This window comes from Lutzomyia longipalpis, chromosome 1 (genome assembly GCF_024334085.1).
Source record: "Lutzomyia longipalpis isolate SR_M1_2022 chromosome 1, ASM2433408v1".
NCBI lineage: Eukaryota > Metazoa > Arthropoda > Insecta > Diptera > Psychodidae > Lutzomyia > Lutzomyia longipalpis.
In genome coordinates this window covers 16,535,508-16,554,384 of record NC_074707.1, presented here as the reverse complement: position 1 = coordinate 16,554,384, position 18,877 = coordinate 16,535,508, and the positions used below count along the sequence as shown (strand labels likewise).

The window sequence follows — 18,877 nt, the reverse complement described above, 5'->3', positions numbered from 1 at the left end:
CAACTAAAAATGCGATTTGATTTCGAATGAATGACGTGGTTGGGTGTGGAGAGATAGGCGAGAGAGAGCAGAAGAGTTTGTCATTGAGTGGAGTGAAGCACGAGAGATTGGTTGTCTTTAAAAATTAGAGTTTATGATCCCCATTCACGTGCTGAGTGTACTTGAAAGTGATAAGAGAACAATCAACGCAACATATTGATCAAATTGCAGGAAAGTGCATCATTGCAAAAATGAGGGATATTCCGGAAAAAGGTATGTTGGGCACCTCCTGTTAGCCTCCTCAGCTTAATTACACAACTGCCCATTCAGCAATGAGTCAGATGTGTTTTTAATAAATTATGTAATTGTACGGGTCGTACCACTCATTAGCAGCGCGAAAATATTAAAGTGTTGCTTCCTGGGGAAAATCAGTCGCAAAAAAACATTTTAGAATTTTTGTTTACAACTTAACCTCATTTTTTCAAGACCGGATAGACCGGAAGTACGCAGACGCAGAGTATTGCAGCGATTGCAACATTCTTGCAATCGCCTCATTACAATTTTTTTGGGGGGAAATTTGGGAACGAAAAAACGGGATTAAATGTGATTATTGCATTTTTGTCATCTCCCCAATTAATTTTTATGTTCTTTCAGTGCTTTGAAAAAATCTCTTATCGCTGGATTTTTTTCTTTCATTTTTTGGCGGGAAATTTAATTTGGATGATTGTGCATTTTTTGCCTTTGGGTGCGTTAAAATTATTTAATTTGATCAATTTAAAACAAATCGTTGATTTGCGGGCTATTTTCTGTCAATTTACAAAAAAAAAAGTATTTTTCCAACGGTTATAGGGGAACCTGGGGTAATTCGGTGAATTTTTGGGAGATAATTTTTCCTGAGTTCCATGGAAATATTTGAGATTTCCCATGAGAACTATCTTATAGGAAATTTTCCGGGCTACAACTTTGTCTCAGACGATTTTTCTCTATCTCAATGGGAAAATGCTTTTTCAGGCCATTTTCCAAACCCTTCTTTTGCCTGTTCCAAAAATCCTGAGGTAAAACGGTTAATTGCGTTTTAAATTCACTAATCTTAATTTAATGAAATTATTTTAGCTAGGCACTATAATATCTATTGAAATAGAGAGATTTATGTAACAATTAAAACTTTTTTTTTATTAAAAAAATACAAAAAAAAGTTAAATTTAAGAATTTTCTTTTTAATTTATTTAGTTTATAATAGTTTTAGTAGGTATGTAATAGTTATACTATTTTAAGAAAAATATTTTTTTTCAAAAATCTTTAAAGTTTTTTTTTTTTTTTTTTAAAAACACCAAATTCACCATTTTGCCCCAAGGGGTAGTTTTTACTATCAGTGTTCTATGGGAAAGGTCGGATTTTTTTTTGGAAAATTCAGATTAGTTTCGTGTTTAGCAATAGTTACTCTATCTAAAAATGCATTTGGATCAAAAAAAATTACAGAGAATTTCGCCAAAACTTAATTTGTAGTTGAGAGGTCGGAGTAATTTTGAGATTCGAAAAATTTGTTTTTCAAATGTATCAGTTATCATAAAACTTTCTAGGCTTAGGCAGAGGTATAAAGTACAACTACTGACAAAACTAGAGAGATTAGTAGTCACTACTTTTTGAGATATTAATTTTTTTTTCACATTCACCATTTTACCCCATACACCATTTTTGTTGAAAACTATTATTGTGAAGAAGAGAGGAGCAAGAAAAGGACTTCCTTCTAAACTACTACTGATGGTACCGGAAGAAGGTCATTTTCAAATAAATTTCCTCACTTTTTCCCTAAAATTCCCTAAAAGTTTATCCAGCCCTGTGCAAATGTGATTTTATACTAATTTAATTTCTTTGTAGGCAGTAATTCAGTAATTTTTATTTAGAAAAAAAAAATCAATAAATAGATTTACATATTTCAGATAATTGTTCGATTAACCATTTCGCGTTCTTTTGGTCATAATGAAATGCATTGTTTTATTTTTTTTAAATAGAAATGCGTTGAAGTAACGTAAATGAGGCCAAAGAAGACGTTCTAACTGAGAAATGCCCTCTAACAGTGCTCATAAAATAATCTTGATGAAAAGATCGCTTGTTTCGATGGATACGAAAGTGTTGAAGATCTTTTTGCAATTTTTTTTTAAAATAATTTGTCGTATTTTTTTTCTCTACCTTTTGATTCTTTCTAAAGACTTGTTTGTCATTAAAGAAAAAATAAAATTCTTGAAAGTAGAAATTGAAAGTAAAGGAATCTGAAACAAGATAAATTCGGTCAATTTTTCATATTAAATTTCCTATAATTTTCCCTATTAAAATTAAATTTAAAAAATCTAAAGTTCACAATGACTAGAATTCTTAAAACGCATTGATTGAATTTAAAAAAAGAATCACAGCTAAAAAATAGTAGAAATTTCTTTTAAACAGCTTTTGTTTAACCCTTTCGCATCCAACATGACACATAAAAACATTGAAACATGCACTCTTTTATCATGATATTTATACTGTGGATGTTTTCAGAGGACTTTTCTCAGTCTGAACGTCTTCTTTGGCCCCTTTTGCCTGAATTTGATGCAGTGATAACTTTAATAAACAATTAAATTCATAAATAATTGAAAAAATAAAATATTTCACGTTTAGGTCTGCGTATGACCCAAAAAACGCGAAAGGGTTAAAGATCTCTTATTTTAATTTGGCAAAAGGGATGTAAAATTTCTAAATAGATTAATCTATAAATACAATTTGTAGACCCGAAGAAAGTGGTCATACGTCTCCGAATTTTAGTACTAGCGGGGAATTTCTAAAAGTTAAATCCCGTGTGTTACATTCCCTAAAATATTATATGAAGGGGCGTGGTTTATATATTTTTGTGCCAATATTTTCCATGTATTACCTGTGCTGATGTCACTCGGAAATGAAAATTTTGCTTTGCTTTTATGATCATTTTATGATCTATAATTTTCCGTGTTTACTTTTCTATTTTAAAATAATCAAATGAAAGTATAAAATTAATAAGCTCCTTCATATTCATAGTAACTTTAAGAAAAAAAGCTTAAAAAATTGCAAGTTAAATCGACAAGAAAATCAATAAAACTATTTTTGGACGAAAGTAGACATTATTCATTGTTCTTGTGAAGCAATCATGTGTTAAAAGTCAATGTAATTATCAAATTAAATCATTTAATTATTACTCTACTCTACTCTTGTAAATCAAACATAATACGTGAGACGGAAAAACACAAAAACAACAAAAACAGGAGTTTCAAAGCCTTAATTCGTAAATATAATCCCAAAATTGCTTCATCATCCCCAAACACAATAGAGTCTACAAACTATTCATATATATTTTAGCAATTAATTGCCGTACTTTTCATCCAATTTTCATGAAAATCAAACTCACGGTGGTGGTTCGCACACAGGAAATTATAATGTGAAATGGGGGGATGAGGGTGGAAGTCTATTTATAGACTTGATTCACTTACATACTTGTATGCAAAGGTCATAGGTGAAATTAGCAACGGGGCGCTTTAATGTTGAATGCAATTACTCAATCAGTCACGGAGATTTTCGTGAAGGAGTTTTCACGAAAAAACCTTGCAAAAGTTTTCTCATTTCCAAAATTATGTAGCGGAAATGGAAATGATTTAACATTTTTCCATATAAGGCGATGCTTTCGAGGACTACGCGCGCACGTGAAAAGTGTTTTAATTTGGTGGAAAGTTTTTACCTCTGCACTATCACATTTCGCCGAAATTCTTCAATTTTAGCTGTGTTTCTTTTAGACACAGCTTTTGTGTACCGAGCAAAATCGAAAGTCGTCAGATCGGGCTCAAACTTGGGATGAGCACGAATTAGGGTCCCCACATTCCAAAAAACGTATGCGCCAAAAATTTTTTTTTCCGGCCGTCCGGCCGTCCGGCCGTCCGGCCGTCCGTCCGGAGTTCAGAGCTAAATTGCAAGAGAACGGTAATAGATAGAGACTTGCGGTAAACGGCAAAGTTTAAATATCGACTGGAAGACATCCGATTATGATGTCAAATTTTACCCCCCACCCCCGCGTCCGCCATTTTGGATAACCTCAAAATTTTGTTTTCGCTATATCTCAACCCCTGTAATAGGTAAAAATCTGAAATTTTTATATGTTATAGGGGACATCAAGAGCTTTCCAACGATACCTCACTTTCGAAAATCGGTCAAGCCGTTTAGTCAATATGGCCGCCACAATTTTTCATCGAAAATCGACCATAACTCGAAAACGGCTTGACCGATTTTGATCAACCCGGGGTCAAATGAAAGATCTCAACAAACCCTACAACTCTCTAGAACATCCGAAGTTTCAAAAGTGACCGCTAGGGGGCCAAAAATCGAAAACAAAATTTTCGATTAGTTTTCGATGAATATCTCGAAAACGGCGACATAAATTTTTTTCATTTTTTGATATGTTGTAGCTGACCATATTATCTAGCTTCATGCCAAAAATGAAGAAAATCTATGGATCCGTTCTCGAGATATAGCCTTCCAAAGTTGGCATGTCATATCTCGAGTTCTACAAGTCCGATCTTGATCAACTCAAGCGCAAATGAAAGGTTTCGTGAAACCCTACAAATGTCTAGAACATTGCAACTTCGAGAAATGACCGCAAGAGGCGCTAAAATCGAAAACAAAGTTTTCGAAAATTTCGAACTCGAATTTTTCGAAAATGGCGACATAAATTTTCTTCATTTTTCGATATGTTATAGCTGAGTTCAAGACCTTTCAAACAAAAAAAAATTTATGAAAATCTATGGATCCGTTCTCGAGATATGGCCTTCCAAACATTTCTTAGGGTATGACTTTTCAACTTTTCCCGACTTTGCGCGTATTTAAATTAATTCGCGTTCTAGTTTGCTCTCACAAAATTGGTACACTGAAAGAAACACAGCTCCCGTAAGCTTGGTCAGCTTACCAGTACATTTTCTTATGTGAATATATCCTACATACACAGATGTCGGTATCTCAACATAGATAGGTAATTTAATTTATTATACTTCCTTTTCTTTTATACATACACAAGAGAAGAATGTATGAAGATTGGCATGTTAAATCATATTCAAGGTATTCGACGAATTCGGGAATTTTTAAGGGCTTGTTATGCTCACATCCTTTTGCTTTCATTTCCTTTCCAATGCTGAAAGGAAAATTTATGTGAGCTCTCAAAAAAAAATCGTTAAATACCTGAAATAAAAAAAAACGAGTTTTCGTTTAACGAAAGAAAAGTGTGGGTGGTGTAAAGAATACAATAATTTTTCTTTTTGAACTTCTAACTTTAATACTTAAAATAAAAGTACGTAGAAAAAGCTCAGAAAAAAATCTTCCTGGAGAGCTTTTTTTTCCTAACTGATGTTGCGATTCTCATGCAATTATTTTGAAATATATTACACAATTAAACCTTTTAGCCCGGAAGATTCATAAGTCCACTAATTAATTCTCAGAATTGTAATAAAAATTCTTCTTGCATTCTCCGGATATTCTAAAGTCTTCCTCTTGAATTTAATTGCTTGCAAGCAGTTAAGGGTTATTTTGAAATTATGTTTTGGGGAGGAAATTGCACTTCAACCACAGGAAGCCATCAAACTGTATCCCTCTAAATAAAATATAACTTGTTTATTACATAGAGGGTGAAGAAGCTCTACCCTCTTAGAAAGTCCTCTGTATTAATTTATGTATACGGATGCTGTTTAAACTATCCTTGCACTGAAGTTAAAGACTTAAAATTGTTGTTTGAATATTTATCAAATAATCAGAAAGCTTCTTTATTTTACCATCATAAATTTTTCTCGTTATTCATTTCCCGATTATTTGTAGATTTATGCTTTCAATTACGTTCTATCAAAAGGTGCGGCTTCAGCGTTTTATTTTGCATAGATGAGAATACTTGTTCTGAATTTTAAGAGAAACCTTTTTTTTTACATTCACTACAAAACGCACATAGTCTGTTATTTTCCACTATAACCAACCAAAAGCCGTGAAAAAACAAACATTTCCTTTTTTTCTTAATCAACCCCTAATTTCATTCCGAGCAATAGCCCATCCACCCTATTTACTTCCATCCACTCAACTTTTCAACATCCAGCCAATCATTCTGTTCACTCACCACCCACTACCCCAAACCCATCGCTACACCACCGTTGTGTATGAAAAATCATGTATATTTTTGTACACAGAAAGGTGGGGAACTAAATTCCGATTTTTCTCTATGCAAATCCTGGAACAGACAGAAGGCAGAAATTTGAGTAGGGGACGGAGGGGTGGAGTGGTACACTTTTCTAAAATTGAAAACTCAAGTTCTCCAGAAGGTTATTTCGGGGAGGTACTCGAGAATAATATAAAATTTTCAACGTAAGAAGACCTTTTTCTTAGGGCCTCAAAACACCTAGAAATCTTAAAGGAAATACAAAGAGAGGGGATTAAAAAGGACCTTAAAACGAAGAAGATTTGCAGCAGAACCACATAACCGATTTTTTTCTGTTCATAAAGGAGGGTATTCTATTCAGGCTTATATGGGTGTTGCTCTGGGTAGAGGAAACAGATTTTAACCTGCATATATGTACATATATATATTTTCTAGGGAATCAAAAAAAAATTACCAAAAGTCTTACAATTTTCCAATGTAATTACACTAGTCAACCCGAGCCCCCAATCACGTGTGAGCAATCACCATTTTAAGCTATAAAAGGGGGGCGTATATTAGTAGGGGGGATGAATAATACGGTACCCCGAGAAATTCTAAAAATAAAAAAAATCCCGTTATCTGACCCTTCAGCAGGTAGAAAATGGGGAAAAATCAATTTTTCTGTGGGGGCGCTATAAAGGGGGGTTGGGGCGGAATCCCATATAGCGCTTGCAACTTGTATTGACCCCCTCTACCCCCATACCAAATTTCATCAAGATCGGCCCAGCCGTTTCGGAGGAGTTCATGTGCCACAGACAGACAGACAGACAGACTTTTCAGCTTTATATATTAAGATGGAGAAAAGCTTTCAGGAATTTCCCACAAAATGCAAAAATATAGGCGGAAATTGCCCGTTTTGAAACTTTTAAAGGAATAAAAATTGAATTTTATTTAGGAATTAAATTTGCAATGGCAGCTTTTATTTATGCATTTTAAGGGAAGGGGAACGTAACCCAATTACGACCTCTAAAGGTCCGCGCAGAGTGAGAAAAAATGGTATAAAATAAAAAGCATTATTCTTAAATTTGGTACCATTTTAAACCTTATTTAATGCTCTTTTTACTCCCATAAGTTTAGTTTTATCAGTTTTAAGTAATAGCGAATTGGAAAAAAAAAGACCGAAAGAGGTCGGAATTGGGCCATGTTCCCCTAATCTTTGCCGGATGTTTTTTATCTGATCGTAGGAAAAATAGAAATTTTGTTTGGTGATTCCTTATCCTTTTCTGATTCACCAAAAGATAATATGAGTCATAATTGTTTCCTTGAATCAGGTCCTATCCCATATATGCCTGAATAATCTCCTTTTAGAGGTCAAATACTCACTTGATAAATTCTATGTTCTTCAGTTTAAATAAATAAATAGCCCTTGACACAAGACTTTGCTAAATCCTACAAATAGAATATTAAAAAATAATATTTTTTTTATTTTAAAACTACGATGTTCTATTTTAGAAAAATATTCTAATCTAATCTAAGTTTTGATTTGATTCTGCATTATATACGAACTCTTCACAAATGTTCTATATCCATGCTACATTGTATGTACATATGTAATTCATCCTAATACAAAAAGTAGTAAAAAGAGGTACATAAATTAGGTGTCTATTGTATATTAGCTTTTATATTTGCGCGGTTCGCTGTGTATGGGTTTGCTGACGTGGTACGTAATTTAGGAGTGCTATAGTCATTCATAGTATGGAGCTAGTCATTCAGTTTTTTCCATGGAAATTCTAATAATAGTATTGGTTTGGAAAATTACACAAAAGACACAAAAAACTTAACACATTGGCATGATAATATGACAAAATGCTGCGTATATATTTTGGATAATATCGTTGTGTAATCGCGTTTGTTTGTTACCGTACAATCACATTGATATGTTAGTGCTTGAGGCTTGGAGGATATATTAAGTGCGCATGTTACAGAAAATTTGTTATTTCGATAATTCAGCGCGAGCTTTCTTAACAGCAAACGCAGTATTTACCAATGGGCTTAGCGCCTTCGTCATGGATTCACTCCATAAATCAGTGGAAGATCACCAATTCACAACAATGGACGCGTGCTTCACTGCTTTCGATAAGGACGGGTGAGTTTTTCATTTTTTTCCTTAATTTTTTCTGCTCCTTTTGCATCCTTTTTTGAATGTTAATTTTGTGAAAGTTCCAAGAGAAAATGACGCAACAATAGGAATGTTAGTGAAGGATGAAGAAAAAGTATTTTTTGCAGCACCTTTCGTGCTTTTCCTTACGTGCGTGTGGAAATATGAAAATGCTTATCAAAAGTTTTCTATAGTATAAAGTGAAAATGGTGGGAAGAAGTTATGCTCTTGAAATAGTGCTAGACTTGCCGCTTTTAATAACCTGCCCATAAAGTTGAGTGCGAAGAAATCTTATTAATAAAATATGATATGCAGAGAAAAATTTTATAAAGTTCTCTTCTTATGGAGAAGTTTTGCCTTATTTCTCCAGAATATGTATTTCTAAAGTTACTCAACTTCTGAAATATTTAGAGTACAACACTAGGTGTTCGTTTTCGAGCTCATCTGCATTTATAATTTTGAATATTAGCTGAAGTTTCGTGTTCATAAAAGATGCAGAGAGCGTTTAAAATTACCAAAATTAAAATTTGAAAATTCTTTTTTTAATTCAGAATTGGGGGCGGGTTGCAATGTACAAGCACGTTATTTGGGACTAGGCGGGGGCTAGAACTCTCTGCAGTCTCCCCTAGAATCAATAATTTAATCTTGATTCTTGTCTAGGTTTGATAATTCTATTTTTTAGAAAATCAATTCTAAATTATTAGAAAAAAGTTTTGTTTTGTTCAAGTATTTGGTGAAAGATTTAACTGAATAAAACAAATAAAAAATGGCTAATTTTAATTTTAATTAAATTTTATTATTTTCAGTATCTCTTTCGCATATAAAAAGTTGAAATAAAGTGAAACATTTATTAATTAAATAAATACTATATTTCAATGTTTTTATTCCCACTTAATAGGATTTAAAAGCATAAAAATAAGATCTGAAATTGAAAAAAAAAATAAAATCAGGCAGTACCTATTCTTATCTATCCATTCTAATTAATTAAAATAGTGCAAAATAAAATTTTCATATGTCTAAGAGTTCTAGAGAGACTAAAGGATAAAAGAAAATTTTAAATGCAAGTTTCCTTAGATACATATTACATCATCCCTAAATTTTTGATAAGAAAAAAATATTTCTTAAATTTTTATGTAATTCAACAAACTTCAATAAACAAAAGGGTTAATTTTTATTTCCAAATTGGATAAAATTTTTGCGGACGCAAATATGCGTAATTCGAATTCAAATGCCTTATTGGGATTAGGCTTCTTTAGGTATATTTTGTCGTTAAGATTAGATAAAAAATGCGTCCAAATTATGTAAAAGTTTCGTCCAAATAATGTATTTTTGAGTCCGAATGAGATATTATTTGAGTCTCAATCAGACAGAGCCCTGCTCCAAATTTATTTATTTGCTACAAACAATTACAAATATCAATCATTCCGCTATGATTTGAAGATAGATTTTTCAATGTATTTAATGTTTTCCTCCCCATTTTCCATTTTTCACACTTTTATGATTAAATTTCTTTTGAAGTGAAAAAGAAAATTTTGTTGTGCCATGTTGTGAAATTAAGATATACATACATGTACCAATGTAGACGAGTAAATAGCTGCTTATTTATTTAAGGAATTTATTTTGCAAGTCTCTGCAAATGTCGAATGGGAGAAGACGTTCAAATAACATCTGAATATTTACCGAATTTGGGTCTATCGATTGAATAAAAATGCATGAGAAATTCAACATCAAAATGTTCAATTGCTCTGCGAAAATAAGAAAGAAAGGGGATGAATAAAACCCCATTTCATTTGAATTTATTTAATTTTTTTCGAGCAATTTTATTGTGGAAAAATGTTTTTTTTTATTAAGTGGGGATTGCATTTGATTTTTATTTTATTTTATTTGTAGTTTGGAAAATATTTTCTAAATGGAAATATCAAAATGTAAAAAAAAGAGAGATGAATCTTTGTGGTATTGTTTCATGCATTTCCTTGAAAGCTCTATATAGAATTATTCTAATTTTAGATTTTCTTTATGGTAGACCTCCAATCAATTTGCCATTTTATTTGACACACCTCTATTTAATGCTTTGTGATGCAAAACTCCGGGAATGGCATTCAATGCATGCACTATGCCTCGAAGCATTTTCAATTTTATTACACCTACATATTGATGTGGTGTGTGTGGCTTTTGTTATGTTAATAATTCCAGAGACGACCGACTGTCCTTATCGGAGTTCACCCTAATATGTCGAGCCCTCTTCAGGAATGATAAGGGTCACATTTATGTTGTCCCACCGGATTGGCTGGAGCACATGTTTGCGGTCTTTGACAAAAATGCTGACGGCTTCATAGATCGGGATGAATTTCAATTTTGCTGGAATAATTGGATAAAGACGGTAAGCCACTGTAATACCCGCCCCATCAAAAATTTCCGCATGAAAATTTTATCAAATAAAATCCCTCAAAAGGACTTTGAAAGAAAATTCTCACAGCATAAAATACGTTTTTTTTTGGATATATTTTTAGAAAAGTAGAAAAATCATAAAATTTTTCTACGGCACAATCTTCACAATATTAGTGACAAAAGTATGAAAAATATAAAAGGCTATTTTAGTATGAGGCAAGAGAGAGAGGGAGAAATTAATATGCACGCAGAAAATCAATGAATCAATAAAAACACAATGAATACACCTTAGTCACTGCTTCACAGTTTTACGATTTTCTGGTATAGTTTGAGAAAATTTGAAATATGGCATTTCAACATGCGTGATGATAAATCAGAAATACCACGTAAAGGTATCCTTTTATGGGTTTTTGCTACTCGAGCAGGATAAATGGGTTACCTTGGCGCGAAAAATTAAACAATCGCATTCGTGTTAGACCCTTCGTACATTACATATGCGTTGCAGGGAGTCTATTATGTTGAAATGACTTTATGGAAATTTTTCTTCATTACATTTAAATTGGTTTGTTGTGCTAATGATGCTTAAAAAGTGCCTAGTAATTAATTCGCAGCTTTTACCGGAAAATATGATTTATGCGTTAAATTAAGCATCTAATTTTGTATCTACCACAATACTTAGTTATAAATGTTAATTAAACCATTAAATTTGGTATTAATCAGCAAGGTGACCCATATTAGGGGAGTGTGGGTTCAATTTTTGCACCAATTAATTGTTTTTGAGCCGGCGTAAGAAATTCGATGATTTGTTCCTTAATTAGCAGAATTGCCTACTTCACACAATTATTTATGCTTTATTGGGATAAACATAATAATTTTTTCATTAAACTGTTTAAAATTTATGATTGAAATCATAATTTATTGATTACAACGCTGTCTAGGAAGGTTAATTCCCATTCAATTTCCATAAAATTTCACAAAATAAATTTCAAAACTCTTCTTGAACTCTCTCATCTTTCTTTCTTTTCCAATTTCAGTTAAACAAATTGAATTTTAATAAATATTTAAAACAAACCCATACCATCTTTAACAAACTATTTAAATTAAATCGGCAAATCGATATTCCGAAATCTCCCTATTGTTGGAAAAGGGATATGAATACAGCCTTCATCATTCTATTGTGGTACATACGAATATTCGGGAAACAGAATAGAAGATAATTAAGATTGAAGGCTGGGATTCTCTCTCACCAAAAAAAACTTGGATACCAATATTAGTCCCGAATTGGCGTCCATTTTCAAGTTAACTTTTCAATGCTGAATGTCTCATTAAAATCTCGAAATTGTTCTCTAACTGAAATTTTAACGAACTGCAAAAATTAAATTTTAGTTTTTAAGCCATTGTTTTCATTATAATGGGTAGGTACGTATTAAATTTTTGTATTGATGAATAAAATATATTTTTTAATGAAATAAAGGACGTTGTGCAAAGTAATTGGAAGAAATCCTTAAAAAATGGGGTATTGGAGGAAATAATTGGGAACTGATGAATAGCTTGATCATTAATCATTATTAATTATGATTTTCTATGTCATGCCGCATTAATATAGAAAAAATACTCTCTCACACGTTTGCCTAACTGATTGATTTGAGAGATTGATAGACTCTCCTTCTTTAAATTAACCTTGCGTTGTCTTATTCTGATAGCCATCTACTGTTTATATTTACATATAAATAAATTAAGACAAAATCAAAGACAAGGAATTATGTTTCAGTTTTTCATAAAACTTATTTTTAAGTTTGAGATGGTCTTATTCGGACTTACAAAGTTCCGCATAAAGTTGAAAAAATTGCTTTTTTTTTTACTTAATTTAATTTGTATTCGTTTATTAAGTAGACTTAAGTTTTAACTCCATTTAATGGTCTAATTATTGCCGCATCTTTCTACATTTGAAGTCTTTTTGGTTTTATGTTAAAGCAGATTAAAAAAAAACCCTTATCCAATATTTTACATTTCTTATTGAACAAATCTATTTGCATTCGTTCATTTTGCCTTTTCCTAGTTCGATCTCTCATTTTTTGTCGCCAATCTTTAATTTTCCCCACATTTCCTTTTTCAACTTTAAAATTCACCATCTTTCCTATTCTGCCATGGTCGCGCGCCAAATTCAAACAAATATTTTTTATTAGTTACGGAATACTCCCCTAATAAAAAAAAAATAATAAAAAACGAATGAAAATCTTAAAATTTCGCAAAGAATAGGATATTGTGAAGTTATTAAATTTAGTATAGCATCTCCTTCAATATAATTAAGTGAGAGGTCTAAATAATTACTCAAACTAAAGGCCCAATCTCCCCTATAATATAGTGTACTCAATCAAAACATAGGTAACGTTTATGAATAACATTTCTGAGATAACTAGAACAATTCATTGAGTAAATTGCATAACATTAACATAAAGGGATTACGAGAATGTAACTGAATTGTTTGACATGCGGGTCAATTTGCCTCCAAGATGTTTCAACAATTTATGTAGTTATAGTATTGTTAAACCACTGAATGACCTCTGAACTTTGCGGTACTAATTTATTTTGCTAACTACACACATTGTGTGGAATACTGAGCATACCTCACATTCCTGTATTTATCATGCAAATTGAAATTCAAATCATTAACATTAAATTGCTTAATTAAGGAGTACTAAAGGGAGAGAGATATGTGGGGAAGATGCTAAGTTGGAGTTGCAAGTTTTTTTTCTTTTATTCTCCCCATATTAGATTATCTTTTGCAAAATTATGGCACAAGAGCACACTTAAGCGGCAACTTGGCAGTGTGAAGAAGATTGTGCGGAAGAGTAGTTGGGAGTATAATTTAAGCGTCACTGTATTCACAATCTGATGGAGCACGCGGAATAATGAGTGGAGGATTTTCAAGGAGTATCTCTCCTCTTTTTTTTTCTTTCTTTTCAGATTGTACGACCGACAAATGCCTTCCTCATTGTTGATGTGCAAAATGATTTTATCAGTGGCTCCCTAAATATAAGCAATTGCAGTGCGCAACAAAATGGCCTTGAGGTAGGGTGTGGGTGGTGTGGTGGCGAAGCTCCGTCGTCGTTGAGGGGGTGATTTATGTATAATACTTTTTCATCTTTATATAGGTTCTAGCTCCTATTAATAAGTTGCTGGAAAGTGTGGATTTTGATACGGTATTTTATTCACTGGATTGGCACCCAAGCGACCACGTGTCGTTCATTGATAATGTGAAGAAGCGCCCCTTGCACCACTCAAGCCCCGTTGATGCTGACAATGCTCAAGTGTATGACACGGTAATTTTTGCTGGACCACCGCCAATGAAGCAGCGACTCTGGCCAAGGCACTGTGTTCAGGATTCATGGGGTGCGGAATTGCACAAAGATCTAAAGGTGCTGATATGAATTTCAATTTAAACTTTTTGAATGAGAGATTTTATTATATTTTCAAATGCGCACATTTTAGGTCGTTGAGAATGGCATTAAGGTCTACAAAGGCACCAATCCCGATGTTGATTCCTACTCTGTGTTCTGGGATAACAAGAAGCTTTCCGATACAACACTATGTTCCCAGCTGAAAACAAGGGGGATCACTGACATTTACGTCTGTGGTTTGGCTTTTGATGTTTGCGTTGGTAAGATATTTGACCTTTGGCATGAGAAGTTCATATATGGAGGAAGGATGTACTGTATCATAAAGTAAATTTATCTCTAAAGGTGCAACTGCAGCTGATGCCCTTTCGGCAGGCTACAGAACAATCCTCATTGAGGATTGCTGTCGAGGTGTTGATCTCAAAGATATTGAATGTACCCGAGAAACAGTTGTGACCAATAATGGTGTCATAGTACAATCACGAGAGGTAAGTTTATTTATTTATAGAAAAATGAAATATTTTCCCATTTCCGTCAATTTATTTTGGGAAGAGTGCGTAAAATAAATAGGGGAGATTGGGGTACAACTGATTTATTTTATATTACGCAAATAATAAATTTTAGCGATTCTGTTAATCTATCTGCGAAAGGTCTATTTGCTCATCAATTATTATATATTTTTTCGATTTTTTTAAAGGTTGTGTAATTAGATTAGTCAGCAAATTCATTGAGTTTGTCTGGAAAAAAACTTTTCATTGAGGAATTATTCAAAGTTGTCAGCCATTGAGTAAATATTTTTTCCAGCAATATTACATTAATTATATCATCAAAGAAGAAATATTTATTAATTTTTTGTCCATTTATTAATTAATTTTAAGAAATACCTAAGATTTTCTAAAAGTTTTTAGAAAATTGCTTTTCATCAAGTTTTTGCGAAATCTGATTTCAAAATTTTTTCAATAAGTTAATTCTTGATAGAAATTGTTGAAATTTTGCGGAAGAAGGTTTGAAATTCTTCTTTCACACTATTAAAAGAATTTCAGTTTAAAATACCAACTGTCAAATATCTTCCACTAAAGTACTTCAGTCAAACTTCGGTCTTTTTAACTTTTTTAATTAATATCTGTTTGAACAGAATTAATGTCTATTTATGAATTTGACTAATTAATCTGGTGAAATAACTTTGATGAAAATGTAATTTGATTGAAATCTGCTATATTTTCATTTCCCTGAATAACTTCTAGGCTTTTCACTATTTGATTGCGTTATTTTAACTGTTTCCTCTTTTATTTTAATCGAATAATTTCTATTACTTCGACTGTTTAACCCTATCTGAAAACTTTGGCGTTTTTGACCATTTAAATCAGATCTTTTGTTCTTTCATTAAATTGGTTGAATTAACTGATAATATTTTGTTAAGATAGTCTTTCACTGATTATTTCAATGTTATTAACGAAAGTTTTTTTTAAGAGTGAATAATTGAATCCTTTCGAGAAAAGTAAAATTGTCATACAATGAAGGAATCCGAGTTAATTTTCTGTTTAATATATAATCGTGGCATACCAAGTATTATTGTTCTTTACGAAAGAGAGCTTAATTAAGCCCAAGTCTCCCCTATCAATCAATTTATTCCTATCTACTTTTTTTGTCGAGAGTGAAAGGAGTGAAAGTCACACTCTATTTTGCTTTTAGTTTGGTGAATTTAGTATCTAGAATCACGGATGTATCGTGTGAATTTCCTTATTGACTTTTGGTGTTTGTTTTCATTCATAAATAATAAAATTTCCTCCTGTTTCCTTTTTGCCACTCTTCGCGCGGAATAATTTTTAAGGTGAAAGCAATGGTGGAAGGTCGTGATCGTCGACCCGAATTGGGATATAAATTGGCGATGGAATTGAAGAATGGCGAGTCAGTTTTGGCACAACGCAGTGGGGTACGACGACCTATATAAATAATTCAGCACTATAATGCGGCCTTCTTTTACCAGCAAACGTGAGGACAACTTAAGTAAATTGAGAAAGTGCATTAAATTAATATATATACTAAATGGGGAATATTATTTGAAGCACACACAGAGAGCACAAATTTATCCTTTCAGAAATCACTCTACAAACTTGTACTTAAATTGATGTGTATTGCCTTAAAAGAAACATAGCAAAATACGAGCAGGATCATTCACGAATATATTTAACAGAGACATTCCTTATTGGAACACTTAAATAGGTTGTATTTTATCAATTTAAGTATATATTTTACAATTAATATTAAACAAAAAGAAGTGACACAAAATGTTATATAAATTCAGGTTCTTTAATGAGCAAATGCTCCGTCCTGATTATTGTACAAAATATATCATAGTTATATCAGGAACGTTTATATTCCTAAATGAGGATTTAATTATCACAAAAAGCAGCATAAACTTCCGTAGAAAAGTGCATATTTTTGGAAAATTAATTTCACATATTCCGTGCTATCTACCTACGAAAAAAAACCTCCCTCTAGTGTAGAAATTTCATTTTGGTGTTGATGCTTTTGTGATTGAATTGGATGGCGTTGATTTCCCAGAGGAAGCTCTCGCTTGTTTTCAATCAAATTATTATTCAGTTATTTCTGCAATTTCTCTGTAAATCAAAATAAATTCTCTTTGGTTTGGAATCAATTTATTTTATAACACTTCATAATATATTTTTTGAGTACACTGGGTATCAATATTTTAGAGATAAAAAGAAATATTAATTAAAATGTGGAAAAAGAGAGAAAAAATGGTGAAGTTGTTGACATTGTGCTTAATGAATTCTACTGAATATGTTTTTAGCATAATTTTGAATTTGGAGAGTACCTATATTTTATTATTTTATTTACTTATGCTGATTTTACGCTGATGAAAATAATGAATTTCTAAGAAGAAATGAAAGTCGAATATTTAAAAAAAAATGAAGGAATTAAATGCTTTCATTCTTCAAAGCTTATCTTAATGTTTCCTGATAAACTCATCTTTGATCTGGTAAAACATTTGACATATTTTATGTCCATTTACCTTAAGTAGATGTCACTATGTTGGATGTTTCAAAAAACAAATCTTGTGCGATTATTTGAAATGAATCTATGAGCACACGTCTAAAACGATAGTTTTGTAGTAATTTATCAGAGTGCGAATTTAGTGCAGATTAAAATGTAGAATATATAGAGAGCTACATAATGCTGTCAAAATGAGAAGAACTAACGTATGATATATTTATAAGTAGATTAAAATCCATGGAAACATGCAAAATTGACACAGAGTTAGACTGAAAAAAAAATAGTTGTTCCAACATTAGATTATAAATTAGGGCAGTAAAATATTCAATTAAATAGCATAAAAAATCATAAAGGACTGTAGAGCTCATTTGTTAATTTACTGACACTGAAAGAAATACTTAAATAATGCTCTAATCATGATCAATTTTAAATGCTGTATTTTTTTGCTGTGTAGCGTAATAAAGGATGTTTATTTCTTATGAAAGTTATTTTCTTCGAATTTTTATTTATGTTTAATTGTTTTTCGTTTGTAGGTTTTCTTTCGGATTTTTGTGTTTCCAAAGTTTTCCTTTTTTTGTGAGAAGCTAATACTTGCTCAAGCAAGTAATGTTCTTCGTAAATTTTAAGGACTTTTGGTGAGTGAAATACTTTAAATTCTGATAATATATTAATTGTTTTCTTGAATTTTCTAAATTCTTGCCCAAAATGATTTTTTTTTTTCATGTTGAATGAAATGATTTTTAAACAAATTTTAAAGAACTCCGGAAATATCTTGAGGCCTTTTCATTTTAAAATATTTTTAAAAGCCCCAAAACCCATAGAAAGGTCCAAGAAACGTAGAAAGATGACGAGACTTTGTCTCAAATGTATCAATATGGCTCAAGTTTTATGATTTGGTGAATTTTTTATGACAAATCGATTTGATCCAAAACTGCCAATTTCAACGGATCATGTTTGAGAGACTAAAGGTTTTTGGTGAGTTCAGCCAATTTTCACATAAAGTTCAAAGTTTAACGAGCCTCATAATATAAAATATCCCATAGCTAAGCACATATGAACAAATTATTATATTCTGCCCAAAATGTCCACCACAAAATTATTTGCAATTCCCCTAAATTGGGGCTGTGGCTGAAATTAAAAGTGGAAATGTTCCAAATTCCAGAAATTAAGTAGAAGTTACAAATTTACATTCAAAATTAATGCAAATTGTTTAAATTTAATTCAGATGGTACATAATCATGTTTTGGATTGTTTCATTTGCCCCCGAAACGAATTATTAAGTTAGGTATACAACTTGTACAGGAGGAACGTGTATTAAGAAATACGGGAGATTGGGGCATTTCTGGGATATTTTATATTTAATATTTTTTTTTATTTAGGGCGTTTTTTGTTAATTTCTTTTAATTTAAAAAAATGATACAATACTTAAGCAGTAAAATTTAGTGACGTCGACAGGAAGAATTTTTGAGTGTCTGAACTGAACACTCTAAAAATTTTATGTGTTTCGGTATGCTTTCTGGGGACGAAAGTAATTATTTTACAGCTAATGTGTCTTAAAAAATAAAATTAAAAATTCATTTTTAAACATCAATTGTTTGAGAAAAAATGCCAAACGTTTGAAAAGAGAACTTAAACAATTGAAAAGAAAACAATAAACGAAAGATCTACATATAAAATGTTAAAAGCTATAACAGACAATAACGCGGTTAAGTAGTTTTCATAATTCTCGAATCCTTAATTGTTCTTTTATGTTCCTCTATTTTAAGGCTT

The 18,877-nt window shown here is 31.8% G+C and overlaps 1 protein-coding gene across 2 annotated transcripts; it reads left to right on the top strand.

Annotated features, from left to right (window-relative positions):
• The first annotated feature begins 18 nt into the window (after positions 1–18).
• On the top strand, positions 19–17,595 carry LOC129793398 (uncharacterized). Of its 2 annotated transcripts, none has more exons than XM_055833403.1 (8): positions 19–252; positions 8,174–8,291; positions 10,497–10,683; positions 13,659–13,763; positions 13,847–14,110; positions 14,184–14,352; positions 14,435–14,577; positions 15,921–17,595. In XM_055833403.1, the coding sequence occupies exons 1-8, from the start codon at positions 231–233 to the stop codon at positions 16,038–16,040; spliced, it is 1,128 nt and encodes a 375-aa protein (XP_055689378.1). In that variant the 5' UTR covers positions 19–230; the 3' UTR covers positions 16,041–17,595. The 2 variants fall into 2 exon arrangements, with proteins under 2 accessions (XP_055689378.1, XP_055689369.1); XM_055833394.1 differs by having other exon boundaries at positions 67–252; positions 8,156–8,291.
• The last annotated feature ends 1,282 nt before the right edge of the window (positions 17,596–18,877 follow it).